Source organism: Siniperca chuatsi, linkage group LG16 (genome assembly GCF_020085105.1).
Source record: "Siniperca chuatsi isolate FFG_IHB_CAS linkage group LG16, ASM2008510v1, whole genome shotgun sequence".
NCBI lineage: Eukaryota > Metazoa > Chordata > Actinopteri > Centrarchiformes > Sinipercidae > Siniperca > Siniperca chuatsi.
The window spans coordinates 27,287,513-27,309,201 of record NC_058057.1 but is presented as its reverse complement, the minus strand read 5'-3'; the positions used below and the strand labels follow the sequence as shown (position 1 = coordinate 27,309,201).

General features: G+C 39.8%; 2 protein-coding genes across 7 annotated transcripts in view; both read right to left on the bottom strand.

The window, feature by feature from the left end:
- Positions 1–8,179, bottom strand: part of vta1 (vesicle (multivesicular body) trafficking 1) — a 68,869-nt gene extending 60,690 nt beyond the window's left edge. Inside the window, exon 1 of one of the 3 annotated variants that reach the window (XM_044168093.1) lies at positions 7,948–8,179. In XM_044168093.1, the coding sequence (XP_044024028.1) occupies positions 7,948–8,038 (91 nt within the window). In that variant the 5' untranslated portion in view covers positions 8,039–8,179. The remainder of the gene's footprint in view (positions 1–7,947) is intronic. The other 2 variants (XM_044168092.1, XM_044168090.1) reach the window with 2 other exon arrangements.
- A 3,725-nt stretch (positions 8,180–11,904) lies between these two features.
- On the bottom strand, positions 11,905–21,311 carry gje1a (gap junction protein epsilon 1a). 4 transcript variants are annotated; one of them, XM_044168088.1, is made up of 5 exons: positions 21,142–21,311; positions 20,970–21,031; positions 19,422–19,604; positions 16,999–17,196; positions 11,905–15,631 (listed from the first exon to the last, which is right to left on the bottom strand). In XM_044168088.1, exons 2-5 carry the CDS (start codon positions 20,997–20,999, stop codon positions 15,434–15,436), a joined length of 609 nt encoding a protein of 202 aa, XP_044024023.1. In that variant the 5' UTR covers positions 21,000–21,031; positions 21,142–21,311; the 3' UTR covers positions 11,905–15,433. The 4 variants fall into 4 exon arrangements, with proteins under 4 accessions (XP_044024023.1, XP_044024022.1, XP_044024024.1 ...); XM_044168087.1 differs by lacking the exon at positions 20,970–21,031 and having other exon boundaries at positions 21,142–21,292; XM_044168089.1 differs by lacking the exon at positions 20,970–21,031 and having other exon boundaries at positions 21,146–21,289.
- Positions 21,312–21,689: the final 378 nt, after the last annotated feature.

The window sequence follows — 21,689 nt, the reverse complement described above, 5'->3', positions numbered from 1 at the left end:
TTTATATTTTAAAGGTGTCATTGACAGATGGTGTCCTCTGGATCAAATCCTACATTCATACACCAACATTCGTTTGGCTTGTGCAACTTTAAATATTGTTCTATAAGTGTTGGGCTTGTTACAATTTTGTGAAAGTATTTAATATAAAGTGGATCAGGCACATCTGGCTACTTCCCCGTCCATACAGTAAACTCAGTATATTGGATCAACGTATCACTTGTTAATAGGGGAGGGAATCTTTGGGAATCTCATGATTTGATTTGTTTCTGATTTGTGGTGTCACTTTGACTCTGAATCAATTCTCGATTCAGTAAGTAGAAACAGGGGCAGTATTTTCAGGTGTTAGTCCAGTGCGCTGTGTGCAAAACCATTCACTCGTGTCTTTAGTCCACTGAAACGTAATACGAAACATAACTGGCAGTACAGATAACTGGTCTTGATGAAGGTCTTGATGAGAAGTATGTGTGCTTGCTTTCGTTTTGAAAAATTTTACTGCAATATTTTGGAAACATGTTACTGTTTCTGCCGGTATGAGAAGAATGAAATGAAAGTGTAATTTACTGACCTCTACGGAGTCCTGGAGGTGCCATGGAGGAAAAAAACAAAAACAAAACAAATTCCTGCTCTCGATTTCATCATTTGTGTGCACGGATTACTTATTGTTTTTGGCGTGAGACAGCCACTCCAGCCTCTGCACACACGACAGCGTCTGAACGTAAGGCTTTGTCTCCAAACCGGCTCGTTTGGTGTCGAGCTTTTTCCACCAACTCTGGGTGTCAGCTCTGCAAAGCTAAGCTAAAACGTCAAAAATGCATCCAAACACATAACTCCAGTGTGTGCACACAGTGTGACCTTACGGTTCTGTTACGTCAATAATAACGTACGTTTAATAACGTAAAAAACACCTATTTTTGGGATCTGAGAAATAATACAGAATTGTAGAAGATACGAATCACAATTTGTATGTGAATTGATTTTTCCCCCCCCACCCCTACTTTTTTAAAAACACAAAAAACTTTAGAATACAGTGACTGGACCCAGGCCCTGCTAACTACAGGACAGGTACTTTACCCTCCCATGTTCAGGATTTTTGTTGTCAGAGTCTACCACATCAGGGGCAGAAATGACCACCAACCTGTTCCATTTGATCTATTGGACCAATGAAATTGGAAAGTGTCCAACCATTAATCCTCTCCAAACGTTAAAATTAAATGGTTAAAGCGTCTGATGAATTTCACAACTACGATGCCAAGAATATGTTCTTCTTTATAGCAACCACTTCAGAATAAACCAAAAACCTCAAAGTAAGCAAACCGTCTCTCACTGAGTGTTTGCTTTTAACCTTGAGGAAATGATCTGAGGAGACACGCTCACTGTCATGACATTAAAAAAAGCAACTTATAAAGTAAATATGGAAATCTCTTCATTTTATATGCTGCTTTCAGTGCTTCGAGCCTAAAGTGTCTTATGTTTTATCAATAAAAGAAAAATCACAGAAAAGAAACAGCCCTGCTTGCTCGGGTTTGTCCCAAGCAGGTTATGCTTACTCACACGCTTGTCATGATGGCCTATTTCACCACCGACAGATTTGTAAAAATGTGTTTAAGCATGCTGTTAACGCACGCAGTCAAAGAGGCCAATTTTCAATCATCCACCGCAGAGACAAACATTATCCATCGGAGAAGCAAAGAGCCACATTCACCTCAGAAAAACAGAAGAAATTATCTTCTGAAGCATAACGTTATCACACACACACACACACACACACACACCGACAGCTTGGCTTGATTCAACACTTAAAATGATTTCCATTTCCATGCATATTCCCACCACACATGCACACACACACACACACACACACACACAGATCACCAGTCTCATCTCGGTCTACTTCCCAGCTGGCCTCTGCCTCTCCTTCACTGTGTCACCCTCACCCTCAGTCATCTGTAACTAATCAGGGATCAGTAATGAGCCATGCCGAGTCTCTGATGGGCAGGGCTGAATGAAGCTTTCCAGGGACATCAGACACTCAAAGACTCGAGCCTTCTGAAAATCACAGCCCTCTAGGTAAATGTTTTTAATTAAAGCTGAACAAATCGCAGTGAAAAGTGACTGACATGGTGTGACAGAGTGGGCTGGTAGATAAGAGAAACCCAAACAGACTAGAATGCTAACAAGAGTCTAAAGCCTGTAGGTCTGACTACAAGACCGGACTCCGTGTGCCCCGTCACTGGGAAGCAGACGAGTGCCGACGTGTGCTGTCAACGAGGCCATCAAAACCATCTTATCTTTTAACAACAGGGACTGACTATATCGTTTTAATTAGCGACGTCCTGGTCAGGTTTTTCTGGCCCCGGTTCCAATCCCAGCCCTTTAATATTGGGTACCTGCTGATACCGAGTCCGATCTGATACACAGCAGCAGAAGATAGGCAATGCAATGTTGATTTGGCGTACTGAAGTAACACCTTATGCTTCACAAGCTACTTAATCCAAACACCAAAGGTTCTGGTTCAAAACTCTTAAATTGATTAGATGAAATGATTGATATGATATGAATTAAAGTTTATCTGGGAGGTTCTGATCCTGAAATGGACGTGAAGAACAGCGGTGTTGCAGAGTGGGGGTTCTTGCCTCAGAAACGATCTCTGGCTGAGTTCAGACACACGAGCCGACAGCAGACATGTTTAATGTTGGCCTACCGTCAAGCGGAATTAACGTTAATTAGCGACAGCTGATGTGAACTGCTGCCGGCGCCGTTTGTCATTTTAACCTGTGAAAGCGACGGTCAACGCCAGCTGAAAATGAGAAGCAGCTACCTGAATGCTTTGTACACCGAGCTTAGGGTTGGTTAGAGCCGGAGCTTAGCGAATCCACGTATTTTGCCAACTTGGACTTCAGCATTCGGAGTCACCAGTGCATCCAAATCATTTTTCACATTCACGCACTCAAATTTTCACTCGCATATATGAGCAAAATGCTCAGAACGTCGGCTGTTGTAAAGGACTGCAACACTAGCAGGCCGAGGTGACAAAAAACTGTGATTAGAAAGGATCTGCATTTGATCGGCTGCATTTTAGCCGATACTGATCCTTTAAAATACGCCCGGATCTGCCCCGATACCAATCCTGAAGATCAGCTCAGGACATCTACACTAGACTGATTCATTCTACTGGCATCAGAATGAAGAGTCACATCCTTTGTGTCCTGGTTTGCCTTGTACAGGTAATTTATTCCTCCCCTCCATGTCTATTTGTGCCGCTTTTGTTGTGTTTTCATCATTTCTGGTATTACACCAAACCTAAACCTGCAAACTACTCTGAGCTTTTATTGATTTAACAACAGCGTTGGTAGATGGCAGTCACTCTCACTGCAGCTGAGGGATAATATCCCTGAAATTTCTGCAACAATGATGACACACAAAGCCCCTAGGACTTCAAAGCTCCCATCCTGTTGAGGTATTCTTGAACAGGACCCCGAATCCTAAATATCTGAACAACTTAAAGAGCAAGTATTGTGATTGCCATTTGTAACTGCAGTATTTCTCAAGTCAGTGAGTCTTACTGTTGTGCAGTGTGATTATTATTTGTACATTTATCATGATGAAATACTAGTAGTAACAGTATTTGCTGGGTGTAAGGGTGTGGATGTAACTATTACGCAGACTGTTGAAAACTTGTACTTTTTTTGGTTTAAAGACAAAAAAAATCTCAAAACACAAGTGATTCTAACTAAATAAAGAAAAAATCCTTTCTAATGTTAATTGGATCAATTCTTTTACGTAACATATATCTCCTTCTCCATCTTCAGTTTCGTTTTGGAACTGAAAATTTGACAAGCACTTACTGAATTAGGATGCAGCATGTTTAACTATGAAACCAAATTACATATCCAAATATGTGCAATTAATAATGCAACCCTATCCTGTCCAACAAAAAACAACTTGCTGGTAAAATGGTGAGAATAGTTCACTTTGGGACACACCAGCTGGTTTCTAGTCTTGCTAATAACACCAAAAGTGGTGTTCCCATGGAAACCGTGCTGACCTGGGTCCAACGAAATATGACAGCTAGAGTGCTTGGCACTTAACCGCTAACTGCTGCCGTTAGCTAGTTAGCTCAGTTAGCCATGCAGCTAGCGGTGCTATTGCTAGCTGACTCTGCCTGGACTTGGAGCTCAGGGCACAGGAGCTTTGGACCGCCGGGAGGAGGAGGCTTTCAGGCCTGAAGCATTCCCTGGTGGGGAATGGTGGCCGGGAACAGCGCCAGAATGGGCACCAGAACCGCCGGGCAAGCGGGCAACAGAACCAGGCTCAGCAGCCTCCTGGTGAACACAGCCAGACCAGGACCGAATACAGCCTCCAAGACTGAGGGGGGCCAGTTTGACGACAGGAATACAGTGCCGAGGTAGTATCAGATAGTATCAGATAAATAATTGACATATTTGTGCAATATTTCCTGTGTTAATACTCCTGGGCAATATACTTAAATTCCCTATTTATTGATATTTATTCATACCTCTGTTACTGCTGTGCAATATCCTCCGTCTCATTCTAATCTTAATAAGCTACACTTAACTTGACAGTTCATGCACTATTACTTTATACCATATTATTATCATCAACCGGTAAACCACTTTGTACTTCACACTTATTTTATTTTATACTTATACCCACTTGGTACTTAATTCACTGACGTGACAGCGAGCTGCTGTAACGAAAGAGTTTCCCCTCGGGGATCAATGAAGTACTTCTGATTCTGATAAAACACAAACTTCGGTTCGGTTACTATAATAAAACTTTTAAACATTCTTTTATATCACATTTTCATCATTAAGCTGATATATAACTGCATAGTATCTTAATTACTCAAAATATAAAGGTGACTAAAATTGTTTCTCAGTCCTGGAACGCAAACCATTTTCTGTTGCCGCAAAAATATATATTTAAATAATTAAATTAATATCATAAAAGTGCGACGACTGGTCGACTAATGGCTTGAAGTAACAACTACTAGTCGACTAGGAAAATCTTTGGCAGCCCTAAAAGTCACTTGGTTAGATACCACATAATGGACTTATTATAACTTGTAATCAAAATGTCAAACACTGATAAAGTAAAGAATTCTTACTTTTCCAGTGAGAAAAGCTTTCCCTCGGCTGTCAGAAGAAACGGGCACCTATTTCTGTCAGCACAGCAGACACACACGGTTTTGATCTGACAGATTTTGTTTTTTCTGGCTTTCCATACCTCTTCATGTGCATCTCGCCTCAAGCAGCTCCCCCATGTCACAGCTCAACTAGGTCAGATGCAGACCCCTGCTGCACTGAAGCCTGTGCACTCTTTATTATCAATCAAAAGTCATCTCAGATAGTTTGCCTTTCTTCATGGGAAACTAGGGTGCACTTTAGGCTACTTGATACACCGAAAATGTTACGGTGATCATATGTATAGCTGCATATATCATGTTCAAAAAAAAAAATTTAATCTGTACATGTTCCACTCAAGCATTATGGGTGAAGGTAAAAATGTTATTTCAAAAAGAGTAGCTTGTTTACTAACTAGTCAATCAGTCAAACTTTATTTCATTTATAGCACCTTCCAACAACCAACGCTGAACCAGAGTGCTGCACAACATTAAAAACAAGATAAAAAATAATAATGATAATAACAAATAATAATAAAAGTACAAATAGGTCAGCAGAGCACATTACAACATTAAGATAAAGAGAAGTGTCACAGGGCCACTAGTGCTATAGGTAATACGGCTGTTAATGATATATGCTATTTCTGGTAAATTCTTATATTAATATATATATATATATATATATATATATATATATATATATATATATATATATATATATATATATATATATATATATATATATATATATATATATATATATATATATATATATATATATATATATATATATATATATATATATATATATATATATATATATATATATACACATATATATATATATATATATACACACACACACACATAATTATATAATATTTCCTTTGGAAATATAGTATGGCTTCCTTCCTTGCTACTTTCACTTAAGTGTTTCTTATTCTACCTTCTTCTATTCCTATTTTATTTTACTTAAGCTATTCTATTGTATTCTTTATTTTTTTTAGTCTTATTAATATGATTTCATTGTGCGTAGCCTGGAGGGGCTAAAACTACATATAACTGTTCAATCCTGTAATTTATAGTCACAATAAAGCTGAACAAACCAGTTTCAATATTTCAGACAGAGACTCGGCGGCAGCAATGAGAATTCTAATGTTTGGATAAAATCTGTGATTTATCTTCACATGCCAGAGGGTTTCTCCTCAGGAAATTGTTTAGCGGAGGAGATAAGCCGCCCACATGATGACACATCCCGTCTCATGATCAGTTTAGTTAGTAGGTGACAGACTAAATAGTCACACTTATTAAATATATGGCATTTGTTGTGTGAAATAGCACCTCTGCTCTCTCTCTCTCTCTCTCTGATGGATACTGTTATATTTCATTAAAGTGTATTATTTTTTTATGATGTTAGCAGAGGTGGTCTTTATGCAAGCTAAGGCGGTCCACCTCCATAAATAGAGGGGCTATACAACACAAACGTTGCCCATTTTAAACTTCTTTAATTGGGCAAAGTTCTTGTATAACTCCTTATCTATCTGTGGCTCTCATCCCGAAGTTCCTACTGAAGATGTAAATCCTGGCTGACAAAAAAAAAAAGAAAAGAGGAGGTTTACAAATATATAGTTTAATTTTTAAAAAGGCTCAGCAATTTCCCAAAACAGCTGGGCACTGTAGTTCTTAACGAACGTTACTCACGTTAACAGAAACAATAGTGTATTTGTTGGGGACTACTTTCAGCGGCGGATGAATCCACATGTGGTGCTGTAGTGAGTGTTTGGGGCAGCAGGACGGTGTGTGTGTGAGAGTCAGAATAAACTACAGTGTGTGTGTTCGTGGTGATGAAGGAACATGTCATTAATTGAGCTCTATGGCACAGAGGTATAAGCTATAACATTTGAGAACTTAGGCTTTTTTTTTGTTAAATGAAAGAAAGGGTTTTGCAGAAAAACGTGTTTTATTTTTCTCATAGTAAGGAGCGTTTTGGTATCAGCAGTGAAACTCAAGTATCACGACAACACTAGTTTTATCAAATTAAAAGCAATATATCCAGCCTTCTTACACAGGACAGGGTGAAGTTAAAGAAAACAGAACTTCACCTCTAGCAGCAACAGGATACCAGATTTAAGCAACTACAATCACTATGAAAACACTGTGTGTTAAACAAACTTAGTCACTGTGTGATGGTGTTGATTCTCGGACGCCTCATGAAGTGATTTTGCAGGCCAGTGGGGTGGAGCTCGTTCTTTAGAGCTGAGCCGGCCATGCCTGACTATGGAGACTCATGACTGTCTGTTACTGTAGCTAACACACAATGCCAGGGAGAAACAAGCTGGACGAGGAACTGACATCAGCCACCAGACTGGTGCTGGTACATTCTTACCAGCACCAGTCCGGTTACTGACTCTGGACCTCCATGGCAGATAGCCAAGTATGAGTAACTGGAGAACTTCTACACATTTGGCTGACAAGGTGTTGAAAAGAGCAAATGAAAGGGGAAATTCCCACAGAATGAACGTTACAGATGTCACGGCGTTAAGCAAACGTCAGCCGGGTAACGAAGTGTGAACTGTCAGAGCTAACATTGCCAGACTTTGGCTAGCTAACGTTAGCGCGCAGACTGCAGTTCGATGGCTCGTTAATGATTTGAAACAGTCGTCTGTAACCTGATTATGTATAAAAGTTCCATTTTAAATAAAAGTTAGAAGCTAAGCCAACACACTCGCAGGTGTTAGCTCAGGTAAACGAAGCTGGGATGCTAACATTAGCTACGGCTAACATTAGCCAGCACACAAACTTACAGTAGTAAGACACGACCGGGTCCCGTTTCTCATGTTCCTGTGCGGTCCGCAGGTGGTGCTGGATGGCTTTGAGCTGAGCCGGTAAAGCCATGTCTGTTTAAAAACCCTCCAGGAGACAAAAATACATCAATGACAGTGAGAGCTCCCTGTTGTTGTTGTTAGCAAGTGTTTTCCTCTTCACTTCCGCGTGTATATCCAATAGGAGCGTCCGCCTACGTGGGACAGCTGACGTCACCAGCTGCTGCCACTCCTGACAGTTGGGCTTCTTTTATCCAGTGGACTGAGATTTAACAGAAAAAGAAACTATCGTCCATCTGTCCGTCCATCTTTCATGTATATTCACACAAAACTATGGATGATGTTGAGCAATTCATCAGGAGAAAGATTAGCAAATAATCAATCTACAAGATAAGGACATAATTCTGAACTTTGAAGGCAACAAGATGGCTAAAGATTACATTTTCAACAGTAAAATAGCTTTTATTAACGGGGAAATTATCCAACACTAAGATGATAAACAAATCAACCTTGTACCTTGATATGACACCAAACAAAAAGGCAGAGAAAACTTACATTTTTTGTTAAATACAGTATACACACATAGTGTATTATTTTAATTTATTTATGTTTTATTTATTTATTAAATATTTATTTCTGTGGCTATGTAATCGTTGTGTGTGTATAATGTGTATGCCTAAATATTGTTCTGTTAATGATCTTCCTTTTTTGTATTGAATAATACTAATATTGCGTGCACATTTTTTGTATTTTTCGATAGTATGATAATGAAACAGTGGATGTCTTGCTTCTGTCACCCTTGTTCAATGTTTGACATGTGCTCCAATAAAAAAAAATCCTGACAGTTTTGAAATTTACTTTCTGTGATGTTCAGTTGTACATAATAAAAGGTAAAGCACCAAAGTCTAGTTCGTTTAGTTCCAAAACTGGCAGCGCCTGCAATTAATGCATTGTTTTATTTATTCGTAAAAAGATAAATAAAAATTGACAGAGAACTGGAAATGAATACATTGGTAGAGATTCTTAGAAATAGAGCTTTCTTATAATAATGATGTAAAAGAAATGAAAGTTACTTTGCAGAAAAAATACTTGCAGTGCCAATCACAACAAATTAATTCCTAATCACATCACATGAAGACAGTAATTGAATTTGAATCAGGTAAAACACACTTGGAGTCAGACAGGAGTGGACTTTGGCTCACTCAGGATTAGACCCATTTAAAAGTTCCACTCAGGATATTCAGGTTTGAGGTCGAGTTCAAACCATGAGCCCTCCAGTTGAGTCTGCAGTCGGGCACACAAGCCAAAACATATTCACAATAAACAAAATCAAGACGTACTGTACAAGGCAAATCACAAAATTGCATTTCCCAGAAAGTGGGTGGGCTTGGAGCAGAGAGGTGATCTGTCACGGTTAAGAGAGTTTATGAGCCGTCGTAAGACTGAGAACTTCGATCTGTTTGGTTTAGCTTGTGGTTGAGTGAACCCGTGACCTGAGAGGCACAACAACAGTTTGATGTTCTCTGGGCTTTTCGTAAAGCCTCTCTGCTGGGTGCCAGTGTTTTCTTTGCTCCAAACCATAATGGAAAACTATGTTGCGTGTTTACTGCCCAGTTTCTAGTTAACCGTGGCTTGGAAACAAAAGTCACATGAAGTTTGGAGAGCAGTTGTGATTCGGGGTTTGGATCCACGGGCTGATGGATAGACCACCCACTTCCTTGGTGATTCATTTTTGAACTTTTTGGCTCCCACTGGACTTTATCCCTTCCTTCGATGATGGGATCAATGGAGCTGAGCTGATGTTGGCCTCGCCCTACCAGAGCTGCTGGATATATACAGACAAGGGTGTAGTTTTGGTTTCAAAATAACAATAAAGTCAGGAGTTGTTCAAAAACATAACAAAACAAAAAAACCTTAATCGCCCTTGTCTTCGGTTAATGTTAGATTCCAGCGGGAGATTTTTGTTTCACCCAAAATAACAAGCAGAGGAGGTGCAAGTCCTTTTGTCTGTGTCTGCAGCTCCTCCTCTCACACTGAATATGTTCCCAACCTCCTGTATGTAGCCTGACAGGCAGGCCCAGGGCAAAATAAGTCCACAAAGCATTTGCTGCAGCTCATACAGCGTACTGCTGTGAGCGCACAATAGTAGAAGGCAGCCGAGATGATTATCAGCATTTTTATCAACTCGGAGATTTTCTTATCTGGATTATGACAGCTGGACAGTCAGAGGACATTTATTTTATTATTCTGAAAGTCCCCAGTGGGAATTACCTTGTATTCAGACTTCCCTGCACCCGAAGACTTGGGGACATGTCACATGACACAAGTCCTTGAGCGCCGATGGCTGTCCAAATCCACAATTTGCCAAGAGGCCTTTCTGTGGACTTCCTCCGATTGAAGTGCAGATTTACAATATGGATTGACTATGTACAATAAAGGAATAATAGTAACATATAATAATAAAAGATTCCCCCATTTATGGTGTACACAATGTACAGGCTATAGTCCAAATGTTCTTTTTTCATTCTGAAAGTTTATTGTGTATAGACCAAATACTTTGGAGTTGTTTGTTATAATCTGCAGTATTAGAAAAGCAAAGGTTGGTTTCCATCCAGGTATGATGTGAGGATCTTCAGCTGAGGGTTTCATGTGACTATAACATTTGCAGTGTTAATGCTCATGTGAAGGGAAAGGCTTACTGTGCCATCATGATGACGGTGAACATGTCGTGGTATCTATGACCAAAGTGCTGGGGGCTCAGTCCACAAGTCCAGAGGGGGGACATTTGGGTTGATCCAGAGAGAGAGAAACCATGTTGCAAATGTCTGGAAGTATGCCTCCTTCCTTTCACCTACACTAACTTTGTGTCCTTTCTTTGCCCTCCATCAAGCTTGTTTTGTATAAAGCACTATATAAATTAATGTCATTTGATTTATGAGACCTGCCAGTTAAAATGGGGTTGGGCTTTGTTTACCACTGAGCAGCAGTAGACATGGAGTATGTATTCAATGACTTTCTCCTGCAAAGAATCAATCTGTCTCTCTATCAGTTTATCTAATCTTCTACTGTATGAATAGGGGACCATTTGTACCACTTAGTAATTAGTTTCTTAACTGAAAACTCAAGTAGGGCCACATCTAATCTGGCTGCTAATTGTTTTGATACATTTTTTGTTAGAACAATTGTCTAAAGGGGTAAAAACACAATTTCCCAGAGCCAAATGTGACTAAACTAAGTAACAATAATTAATCTATAAATAAGAGTAAATTCAGAAAACACCACAAAACAAAATTGCCTGAAAGAATGGAAAATGTAACCTTGTTATTCTTAGAGCATTACAACTAATGAGGCAAAAATGGAAGATTTGTCCAGAGGGTGGCGCCAGATGAAGCTCATGTTGTTACCTAAATCAACAGGGTTCATCCTCTGTATGGTGGCCATTTTAAGCCTCAGCTGCACTTTGATGCCTTAATGCTATAATTACCATCATAATACACTTATGTTACCATTAATAGTTTAGATTTTAATGTTTAGCATATTGAAATGCTTAACATTTGCTAACATATTAACTGTGCATGCTAATATTAGCATTCAGCTCTGGTACAACTGAGGCTGACAAGTGGAAATGTTGACCTGCTGGTGACGCTACAACAAAAAGTCAGGGAATCGCCACCGTCACTAGGAATCATCCTCAAGGGATCAATAACTTAAAATTTCCCTTTGTACCAAAGTGTTAATTGGGTTCCACCATACGCCATTTGTTGCTAGAATAGCTAAAATAGTTGATGCATAACAAAAGAAAACATAATTGGTAAAATGATTTTATGTTATTTTAACAAGGCGATTAATGATTTTGATTTCTACACTTCTAAAACCCTTTTTATAGTAAATATTTTCACATACCAAATGAAGTCAATAACTCAATCAAAGTGAAACAAAGACAGTTGTAGGACATTTTAATCAATCATCTCAAGACAAAACAAATAGGAGTATAACTGGTCACCTAAACAGTAGCACTCTGAAAGACCGAGTTTTGTTTCAATATGTATGCGTTGGTCATAAAGTGTGCCTCTTTTTCTTTGACATAGCTGCGAGGTGAAGGACAAAATGAGAGACAGACAAAAGTTGATGAAAAATGAAATGAGACTTAGCTCCATTTTTACAACTAACATGTAACAACATTAGTAAAAATCAAAAATATAAAAATTAAAGATGAATTTTCAATGTGGTGTACTGTATGATGCATCATAGTTGATGAATTTCCACAAATGACCCTGATATTAGTGGTCAAAAGAAGCATTAAGACATATTAAAGATACACTCCCTGATTTTGTAAATAGTTCTCAATAGTACCCCAAAAACCCCAATGTAATTCCCAGCGCAATGTTGATATTTTACAACTCAGCACAGTTTACACTTAAGTTCATCAAAAGTTTGGGATTTGGTGGCGCTATTTAAAAAAGCAGGGGGTGTATCTTTAATTTCTGCATAAGACCAAAAATAAAAACTCCAATCTCTACAGTTATTCACCAGAATCTTATCAATGACTCAATCTCGTCAAAATACACCATCTGCTTTCCAAATTACTAAGTATAAGTCAATCATTCTGAGACAGTTAATCACAGCTTTATGTACAAATCTGAACAAGTTCTTTACCAAGACTAGCCCGTAGGTGCCTGTGGAATAACTTTCATTACAAGCCGAAAAATAAAACCTGAAACTTTGCCAACCTGAGTGAAATATTACCTTATGATGGTTTAATTATGTATTTTAAATGGTTAGCTCTTGGGCTAATAGCCCAGATTAGAGATGCTACTAACATAAGCAAACAGCCTGGTCACATCACAGCTAGTTCATCCATGCATGCCCATGAAATAGGTGGTGGTGTACTGACTACATGCGGGGCTAGTTGGCAAACTGCTGTCGCTGGAAAGCTAGCCACTAACCTGCTAGCCAGCTGGAAACAGGCTAGCACTAGTCAGTCATAATAGCTCTCCATCCTAGTTAGCTTTACTAACTGTAAGTTAGTATGCTAGCTAGCTTGGTTGCTAAACGGACAATTAGAGGATGTTGCAACACAGCTCCTAAGCTATGATGGCTTCCTTTGCTTTGAACTCTCCGTTCCCTCAAGGCTAAGCCTGACAAGATGGTTTGCTCTTAGTCAAATTCACGCTCACCAAAGTTGAACGCAACGTAAAAGATTTTTACGGATAATCGTGGTGCTGAGTTATATGCTGTTTTAAATGCTGGTGTGACCAGGCTGTGCCTGATGTCGTTTTTCCCATCTTAAGAGTTTGTCTAACATCTGGTGAGGTCCAAATGGCCCCAGATTTTATCAAACCGATTCACATGCCACAATCTCCTACTTGAGCTGAACAGTACAGAAGTGGAATTCTACTTTTTCTTTTATGTAAACAGGCCCTAAGTCTTGGTGACAGAACTTTTAGAGGCAAAATTTAAAACCATCCTCCACTAACAGATACCAGAACGCAGACGAACCCAAACCACAGGAGTCACATACCTGTTTCAAATCCTCTTAAACCCTATCAGACTAACCAGGCCTTTGGTACTGTAGGTTGGGATCAATTGGAGACGTCCCTCAGTGCTGAGCTTATCTAAGGGTTTAAAACGATTTGAAATGAGGGTTTGATCCACTTTTGTCTGGTAATGCAATTTTGTACCTGAGATGATAAACAGATTGCTGAAAACTTCATAACAAAAGTTGGATGGATGTCTGATAAAAAAAAACAACATTACAAAACATGAGAGGTAATCATTTTCAAAATACATCGACAGTGACACCAAAGGCAAAATTACAGAAAGTATTATGTGTAATACTACAAGCTAGGAAAGGGTGGTATAAAGAGAGTGGGGGGTGGAGGAGAGATTCAGACATGGACAAAAGCTCAACCACCGTTTCAAATATATCTGGACTGAATAAGCACTTAGGTTCACTTTTCAGCCACAAAAATAATAGTTATTACATTATATGTGAGACCAATAGGGCCTTGAAACTCTAAAAACTTCAATTTCTGTGCTGATTTTTTCCATGTCTGTTGTCTGATATTTTTTAACACTAGCTGAGGCCTCATCAGTCTCACCTTGGATGTTGGGACGTCTAATTTGTTTGCACGATTGTTTTAAAAATCTAAGCACAAAAATTGTGCAAACTTGTGTACATCATTGTTCAAAGATGCCTTTACATCTCATCGAAGTAAACTGAGCCATTTCTTTTAGCCTGTATGACGCATGAGATTTGTTGGCCTGTTTGAGACATCCTTTCTCCATTCTAAGTTATATAAGGCCCACCAAGCTGAAACAGATATTTGATAAGGTAGACAACCCCATCAAAAGTCCACAACAAAGTTGTGGCACTCATATTGATGGAAGTAAAGGTCAGAACGGGCTGGAAGCAATAGCAGACATATATTGGAAGCGTTAACTGTCACACATGGAAGTGTCAGAAGCAATGGCACCTGCAATTCACTCGCCCATGGGTAAGTTTACTGGATCACAGTTTTGAAAGAATGACATTTTGTGAGAATCCATTGCCAGCTCTATAGTCTGCCTGTCATATTTAATCAGCACCTGGAAGACAAGCTAGACTATAGTGTTTATCTGCACTTTTATACAGAATTATGTGACTAGCTAAATTATTTGCATTGTTGGCTGTTATTACATTACATGAAGACCTTATGCCTTTTAATCAAAGCTTTCTGAAACTTTAGAAATCTCCTGAACTAGAGCTGTGTAGGTCCACTGTTGGCACTCCATAAGTGAACAAAGTCCAGAGAAGATGCATCAAGTTGGTTTGCAAGTTGGTTTGCTTAAGGGCCTGTCGTGCAGGCAGAACAATGTGTGCAGCTAATGCTTCCAGGGTGTTTCTTTCGTAAGAGTATCAGATCGGAGGTACACCTGGGTACAACTCTAAGAACACGGTTTTAGAGACCCTCAAACTGTTATGGGGCACCAGGTTTGTGACAAACTGGGCTTTCCTTGTGCTCTAATTCGACCATGATCGCAGGTTTTAGTAGCACCATGAAGTTGACGCCTGTATTTCAGTCATCTTGTGGAAAAAAAGAAAACCAGAAATCTTTCTATCTCATCCCCCAACAGTCCAGAGTCAGGGGTGCATATTCTCTGGCCATCATGTCCATACAAGACCCTTGGACACAGCCAGTACAGACCCACTGATATCTGAAATACGACTAGGGATGATCACACTATAGTTAAGGGCAAAAAACACCTAGAGAATATTTCAGACTTGCCAGCTATGACATCGTTGCACATTCTCAAATTTCTTGGTGCAATTCACTCACGATGGACCACAGGTGAGGTTTTGCTCTTATGTTAGCTTCCTGTTTGATAAAAGTCCATCAGTAGCTAACCAAGAGCCCGATAAAATCTGGCAGAAATAGTGTCATATATTTTCACCCTTCGTCATTTTATGTGTGCTTGTGTGTATGTGTCATTGGTTGTTGAGATAACCAAGCCGTCGGCAGAGTATCTCAAATATCTCAGCTATACAAAGAAGTATGGTGATCACAGTGAAGGTGTACATGGCACTGAGGAAGATGGTTTTCTCAAAGTGTTCGGGCACCATGCACTTAGTCACATTAAAGGCCTTTTCCAAAGCACTGGCATCACACATGTACAGTGGGTGGACCTGGGGAATAAAAGAGAAACATGAGATGGTAATACTTTCATGATTGTCTGAACTTCCAAGCATTGATTGTACAATTCTTATATGTCTCTCTGATTTATATAAATGGCACTGTGCAATGTTTCTGGGTAATATTCTCAGCTTTATTATTGATATAAAACACTGTAGTTGGGTCCTACCTAGTACTTTCTAGCTGTACCTTGCATGAACAACTAACAAGGTGTACCTAGCATGTACTGGGCAGGACCACCAACTCCAGAGTAGCTGAATTTAAAATTAAAATGTTCCACAGGAATCTTGATCCATGCTGACAGTGCAGTAAGTGTGACAATGTATAGACAGATATTTCATCAACGCAGTCAGGTTGCAAACTTCTCCTGGCACCTCATGCTCAAAGGCGCTCTTTTGTGTTGTAATATGGGGTATTGTGCCGGGTATGGGAGGAGAATGATGTCACTAGTATGTTCCAGGAACCACCTGGAAATGCTAAGAGCTTTTGTGGTCTCGGACACCATCCTGCTGGCAGAACAACCATGTGAAAGATCAGACCGTGGCCATTTTCCACCACCACTAGCTGGTATCATTGAGAGAAAACAGGGTGGATACATGGATTCATGGTGGACACTACCAACAGCACTATTCAATCCACCTCTTTGGTTGACCACATGGCTTACAAGCTTCTTCTTCTTGTTCATTGCTGACAGGAGCAAAGCCCAGTGGTCCTCTACTGCTGACCTACTTGTTTAGATGTTTATTCCAGCATTTTGAAATGTTGCATTGGTACTACAATATGTCTTCCTTCAATTCTGTCTGTTGTTCTGATGTCTCTTCTCAGGGTGTCCCAAAACTTTACAAATGGATTTGCGCACTTTGTGGAGAGGCCAGTGGGCAAGGAAGAACTCCCTAACTTTTGGTGTCGAACCAGGCTATCTTGACAATTGCACTGACTGAGATTTCTCCAAAGGGTGGCTTGCCTTACAAGGTTCAATATTTTGAGGATCTCAATGATATGAATCCACTATTAAACTGCTGATCAGTTGCATGAAAAGAAGCTAGTTGATTCAGGCACCTAGTAAGGGTGTCCTCTAGTCCCATTTCTGTAGAGGTGTTCCAGGTATAATGAAGTGGGAAAGGCATCCTTAGCAACCCGGGACATACTGGAAGGATTAAATCTCCTGACCGGAAAGAACTCTGGTACGCCTCTGGAAGAACTTAAGGAATTTCCTGGTGAAAAGGTTGAAAGGGGTACTCTGCATGCCCTTTTTTCACTATGACCATGGTTGGTGATCACACCAACTTGAAAATAGATGGACGGATGCATAACTGTGACTTGAATTCATCAAGTTTTAAATCACCAGAAATGTACAAACCTGGAAGCCAAAGAGGTGGCTTTGGAGCCAGAAGGCAATGACTTCCAGAATGATGCGCAGAAGTACAGAAATTATGTAGAAGACGGTGTAGATGGGTCGTTCGAGGATCTCTTCCTGGTCAATGTTCTTACAGGCTGCGTAGAGGTGGAACACCGCCCCAGGAACTAGCACTGTTACCAGCTGTAATGCCCAAAAGACCTGGAGAAGGCAGAAAGAAGGGAAGGGAGGAGTGAGAAAAGCAGATGGAAGGAGACGATAGGATGAGTTGAATGGAGGAATCCTGAAATTTATGATGGAAGACAGCAAGAAAGAAGAAAACATTAAGTGGAGTGGGTGAGTGAATGTAAAAAGTTATGGGGTTGGAGGAATAAGAGTAAGGAAAAGAGGTTGAGCAGGGAGAGACGGGGCAAGAATAAATGAGGGAAAAGAATATTTGTACATTCATTTTTCATCACTTGACACACTGGTTTTAAATTGGCCATCCAGATGGTGCAGGTAAATAATCTATGGTATTTGTGTCTTTGGTAACTGAGGCTGGCAGGACCCAGCCGAGTTCAATGATTGCTGAAATGTTTCACCTCTCCCAAATTGCATTTTCTACCAATATGGAAAAACTGCCATGCTGATCCCAGCCTGACTGTTTCCTGATTGCAAATGGTTTTGTTTGACTGGACACATTACACATTTGTCCCTAAAGATGCCTCAGGTGGAATATTAAGAATTTATCTGATCAATTTACGATACTGTATCTTCTGCAGTAGAATTTAGCCAATTTTACAAAGCTGATTAGTCTCATTTCTTTATGTTAACTTCATCTTATCGAAGCATAATTTATCTTATGTTATATCAGTTGCACATGTGATGTTATGGGTCTGAAACAGATATACCAATACAAACTGAGTATAACTTAGTTGCACCTGCAGTTATGAACTGATTACGACATTTTGATAAACAGTATATTTATGGGTCTGAGTTTTTAATAGCTTAGCTATAGTGTCCGTTAGCTTTGTTTTTCTTTTATAGCATAGGTTGTTAGCTTTGCTAGACTGTGTTTTAGCTGAACCGTTTTAAGTTACATCAACTTTAGTGTAACCTAGTTAGTTTAGTTTAGTTAGTTAAGTAGTTGTATCTGCAGTTAAGGGTCTGAGCTATTGCAGTCCTAGATACAGGTAGTTTACCTTATTGTATCTTATTTCAGCACAAGTTTACTTTGTTGTATACATGATTCGATGTTAGAGAAATAAAACCAGTAGACTACAGTACCATGCAATTTATTTGTATGTTTTGTTTTGTTTAGTTAAGTTAATTTGGTTTAGTTGGATTTAGCTAGACACTGGGGTGGGTAAACTGTAGAGTTATGGGTCTGAGTTTTATAGTTCTAATTATATTTTAGATTATCTTATTTTACTAAAGCATACTTTAGCTTAGCTGATATCAAGGGTCCGAAATAGTTAGAACATTTTGTTTAGGTATACCTGATGTGATCTTGTGGCAGTATAGCTTGTTAATTTTAGTTTACTTAAAGTAGCAGTGGTAGGGTCTGAGCTATCAGACGTATCTGTAGCTATAGGTAGTTTAGCTAATAACTTTAGCTCATTATAACATAGTTTAAGTTTAATTTAGATTGCGTGATGAGGACTGAAATGGTTGTACCAGTAGGCTTCATTCCTACGTAATTAATTGTACCTTTTAGTTTAGGTTGATCTGCTTTAATTTAGCTATAGCCAAAAGGTAAACCGCGGCGTTTTGGGTCTGACTTTTGAAGCTGTAGTTACAGCTTATCGTATTTTACCTAAGCATAGTTTAGTTTAGCTGATATTATGTGTCTGAAATAGTTTTTTTTAGTGACACCTGCTGTGATCTTGTAGCAGTACAACCTGTTCAATATAACTTAGTTCTACCTGCAGTGTTAGCGTCTGTTGTAGCTGTAGCTATAGATAATAACCCTAACCCGACCGTTACTGGGTTGGCAATAAAATATCAATATTTGAGTTTAACATTAACACATGACATAAATAGTTTTGATAAGGATCTCTCATATCGTTTTCTTTTTTAATAATTGTGACCAAGTTGTGTACTGAGTGGGACTTTACCAGTTTAGAAATAAGCTCGTCAGTGCTCTCTGGTGGACTATGTAATGACATCACTGTTTCAAAATGACCTCAAACACACTTTTGCCAATTCTGTATTACAATTTCATTTTGTTACTGATCCGCCAGCATATCTGCTGATACAGATACATCTGCAATAAGTTCATGCAGTCAGATATTACTTCTAAAAGGTAGTTTAGCTCATCTTATTTTAGCATGTATTAGCTTCGCTTACCTTAGTTCTATTCGTAATATAATATTAGAGGACTGAAAACATTGAACCAGTACATCTCTGTGTAATGTAACTGTACCTTTAGTTTAGTTTAGTCCTACCTGAGGTGTTATGGGTCTGAACTGGTTGTAGCAGTACAGGTTGAGTTCTCTGCGATCAGGGTCGCAGCTGAAGTGCAGTGCCTCATTCCCGTAGACGGCGAAGCCAAGAACGCCCAGGAAGAACATCCGCACCGAGCCGAAGAACAAGGTGTGGAACTGGCCTATCACCGTAGGAGGCCTGAGCTGGAACACACACACACACACACACACACACACACAGGTAAGAGCAAGAACAGCACACACAGATGCAATTATACAATGCAACACACATGCACATTAATGTTGGCATGGATACATACAGACAGGGACACACACAAGCCAGAGCACAGACACTCACACAGACACCAACGGACACAGAGGCATTTACATTATATATCGTCTACAGATGTGAATGGACACACAGACGCGTGCACACCAACATGCACACACACACACACTCGCAGTCAGAGACAAAGAGAAAATAGCTCTTGTCAGCCAGATAAATGCAGCTGCACAGAGGCTCACTGAGGCCCTGAGCTCTGAAGGCTAAAACAAAACCCATTCAGAGGAAACATTTCCCGTCTCCTCTCTTTACCTGCTCTGCTCTGACACTAACTGAGTCCTGTTCACCAGAAAAGGGACTAAATGACACTCTCACAAAGCAAAGAGCCCCTTTGCTTACAGATATGCCACTCAGCTACATGGAGACGAAGGTAAAAGGAGATGGATGATTAAAAAGCTGAGAATGAAAACAGATCAATGTCTTTTTGTTTTAAACCTCGAGAGGGATAATTGTTCAGCGTCGCTGCTCCGTAACTGTCAAATCTTGAAAGGTAACAATAGAAGCACCGCAATCGGCCTTTGTGATTACTTACGCATCCTTCATAGAAGTTTTTGATGTAGTTTAAAGACATGGTTTGCCTGTCGATCTCCCCTGTTTAATTCTCGGGCTGCTCTGGGCCCTCATGGCCGGCTTGCTGCTGGCACCAGTTAGAGGCCACCTACAGTAGCGCTGCAAAATCTCCTACTGACCCCTCTCCCTCTTTCTCTCTCTGTGCCCTGAAAGCCCATGTCAATGCATATTTTTTTTTGCCTTTTATCCCTCCATCAATTGACTCACTCAGTAGAAAAAGGACAACAGAGACAGAGGGGCCAACAATGGCCTGGGGGGGCATGTGGTCCCTGCATTATAATCCCTATAGAACTATGTCAGCAAAAAAAAACAACCTCCTGTCACACACAATGCAGAGAGAGAGAGAGAGAGATGGCAAACATGCAACAACAATACAATGCATCCAGATGGGAAAGGAGCTCAAAGGAACTTAATGGCTTTTTTTTTTTTTTTTTGTTATTGTTATTTTAAAGATTTGGAGCTTTATTTTGAAAAGTACCTGTTCTTAGCTGAGTTAAAATTCTAATAAAACTGTCTACTTCAATAAATCATTTCTGGTCATTTACTTTTTGACACAAAGCTTACTTTTTGGTTTTGTGGAGTTTGTTTACGTGGACACATGACTAAATCACGATCAGAAAAATAAAAAGTCAAAAACAAGAGTGATGACAACACACCCTGCACTGCAAATACTTCTGGAAGAGCATTGACGGAGCTGCTGTTGTCCCAAACACAGTCCCTTGGCGAGCCACGAGCGACCAGCCACCAACACAGAAAGAACCCCCGATCAAAATTCAAATTCCAAAAGCCAAAACTGGACAAAGTGAAATAAAATGGAAGTCCACACACCAACCGTAATCCTGGCGGCGTGTTGTTCATTCCCCCCTCTTTTTTCCACTCAGGGATCCTAAACTCATGCCAGTTGCGGGACCTTGCGGGACACAGAGCAGAGTCAAGCCGCACGGAATTAACTTGGGTCACTTCCGGCCGCTGCTTTCAAAATAAAACCAGGCGCTCGACAAGAACAGCCTGAAAACGGAGAGGCTGAGAGACAGCAAGTAAGAAAGGTGAGGAAATCAGGCCAGTCCAGCTGTTAAATATCGATACAACGGAAAAGAAAAATAAAGAAGCCGTTAACATCACTCCACTATGTAAAAATACAGGTGAAAAGCAATATATGTACTACAGCAATTATGTAGGGTGTACAGAATCACACAGGCTGTTTATACTGAAATACATTTGAATGAGTCACAAATAGAAACAATGAAGATGCATGCAAATAAAACAGTATAGAGTGTCATCACAGACGGAGACACGTCTGCCAGACCGTGTCTCTTGAGGATGATGAGGGCTTAAGCCCCCATTCGCACTGTTCAAATGGCCTTGAGCACGACACA